Below are 1,835 nucleotides of genomic sequence, written 5' to 3' on the forward strand. Positions count from 1 at the left end.
CACATGTAAGAATGACATGTATTAGTATCTTAGTAATGATTCTAAATTAGAGGAAGGCATACAACCCTATTGAGACAAAGGTAATATATCACATATAGTGTTATCATTAGTGTGGAAGAAAGGTAAAAAATCTCATATGGTTTCATACTATAGGAAGAAGAGGCTCATACGCCATCCAACTTAAAATGTGCATGTAGTATGCAGTCGTTCGCTATGAATCTGAAGCCCATGGAGCTAAGATGGCTATCAATGTATGGAACCCACATGTTGAAGTTGAGTCACCTGAATTTAGTTTGGCACAAATTTGGGTCATTGGGTTTCCCAATGATGTAATTGAAGCTGGATGGATGGTAATGCTTTTTGTTTTTATTTCTTATATTTTCTTTCTTTTGGCTTTCGTTATTTATGAATCTATGAATCACCCTAGTGGCATCATTATATTTTTTCCTAGCGGTTTTGCATTAAATTATATTACATTTCACTAATTAGGGCATGCTAAAGAGTTACTTTTTTGTTTTTAACCTTTTTTTTTAAATGTGATATAAGGAGAACTACTTATATATAGTGTGGTTTCTAGGTCTACCCTGGATTATTCAATGATCATAAAACACATCTTTTCACGTTTTGGACAGTAAGCTTTTTTGGGTTTCATTTCTCTCTATCTCTTCTAATAATTAAATATCATGTAAGAAACCCTTTTCCTAATACAATTTTTTTGTGAAGTCCGACTCCTATGCAACAGGGTGCTACAATCAACAATGCTCAGGATTTATTCAAGTTTCTTCCAATGTAGCTCCAGGAGTTGTTATACCATTTGTCTCTGAGCAGGACGGTGAACAATTTCTTATTGATCCTTTAGCACTATGGAAGGTATTCCTTCATTTAAGAAACTTGGAACATTTGATTTTTCATTGCCTATAGTAATATAAAATTCAAATTTCGAGTTTGCCACTTATAAGATGAATTATTATTGAGAGGTCTATGAGTTTATTTTAATAAGTTGTGATTTGGCAAAATAGGAACCAATATTTGGAGATTGGTGGCTAACATATCAAGGTATAGATGTGGGATATTGGCCAGGGATATTGTTTACACAACTAAGACAACATGCAACTCATATAGAGTGGGGAGGTGAAGCTATAAATCGAAACCTTAAGGGACAACATACTACTACTGAAATGGGAAGTGGCCACTTTCCAGAAGAAGGACTAGGAAAAGCATGTTTCGCTCACTCACTTGAAATTGCTAATGCAACAGAACACTTCAACTCAGTAGCACCATATGAGCTCCATGAGCAGATAACAAACAAACAATGCTATAACCTCATATTAAATCACGCTACAGAAGTGGGCACTCATATCTATTTTGGTGGTCCAGGAAGAAATGCCCTTTGCCCATAGGATTATGGAAAAAACAAGTGAGAATGGAGTTAGTACCTTTATTAAAAGCATACAAAATATTGAAAATTAAAGTGTTTTCTCTTTTCAGTTACAAATTTCTTTTATTCATTTAATGCACTTAATATCCAAAAGGTTTATCTCTACACACATTTCACATTACTTATTTTCAAAGGAGATATGATTAATTTGAAGGGCCCTCATAAATTCTTTCATTCTTTATTTGTATTTATGAGAATACAATAAAATAATAATAATCCCAATGTAGAGGTAGTTTTATCCACTGCACTACTTTAATATGCCATGGCAATAAATATTCTTAACTTACCTTATGCTCATTGTGCTACATTTTAGATTTAGGAAAAAAATTGTTATTCATGCTCATTCTCTTTAAAAATTTTGTGAAACATAATTTCTTATCTATACATTGTCAACAAA

At 32.8% G+C, this 1,835-nt stretch overlaps 1 protein-coding gene across 1 annotated transcript; it reads left to right on the forward strand.

The window, feature by feature from the left end:
• Positions 1-236: 236 nt before the first annotated feature.
• Positions 237-1,400, forward strand: LOC148041662 (protein neprosin-like). The gene is made up of 3 exons (XM_087694589.1): positions 237-350; positions 724-870; positions 1,020-1,400. The coding sequence occupies exons 1-3, from the start codon at positions 240-242 to the stop codon at positions 1,398-1,400; spliced, it is 639 nt and encodes a 212-aa protein (XP_087550715.1). The 5' UTR covers positions 237-239.
• Positions 1,401-1,835: the final 435 nt, after the last annotated feature.

Source organism: Lygodium microphyllum, chromosome 1 (genome assembly GCF_053477565.2).
Source record: "Lygodium microphyllum isolate KBCC chromosome 1, Lygodium_microphyllum_v1.1.10, whole genome shotgun sequence".
NCBI lineage: Eukaryota > Viridiplantae > Streptophyta > Polypodiopsida > Schizaeales > Lygodiaceae > Lygodium > Lygodium microphyllum.

Excerpts from the sequence above, each read along its gene's own strand:
- LOC148041662 (XM_087694589.1), top strand. The coding sequence starts at position 240 with ATGGCTATCAATGTATGGAACCCACATGTTGAAGTTGAGTCACCTGAA. Across the intron at positions 351-723 it reads TAATTGAAGCTGGATGGATG|TCCGACTCCTATGCAACAGG; the intron begins GTAATGCTTTTT and ends TTTTTTGTGAAG. Across the intron at positions 871-1,019 it reads ATCCTTTAGCACTATGGAAG|GAACCAATATTTGGAGATTG; the intron begins GTATTCCTTCAT and ends TTGGCAAAATAG.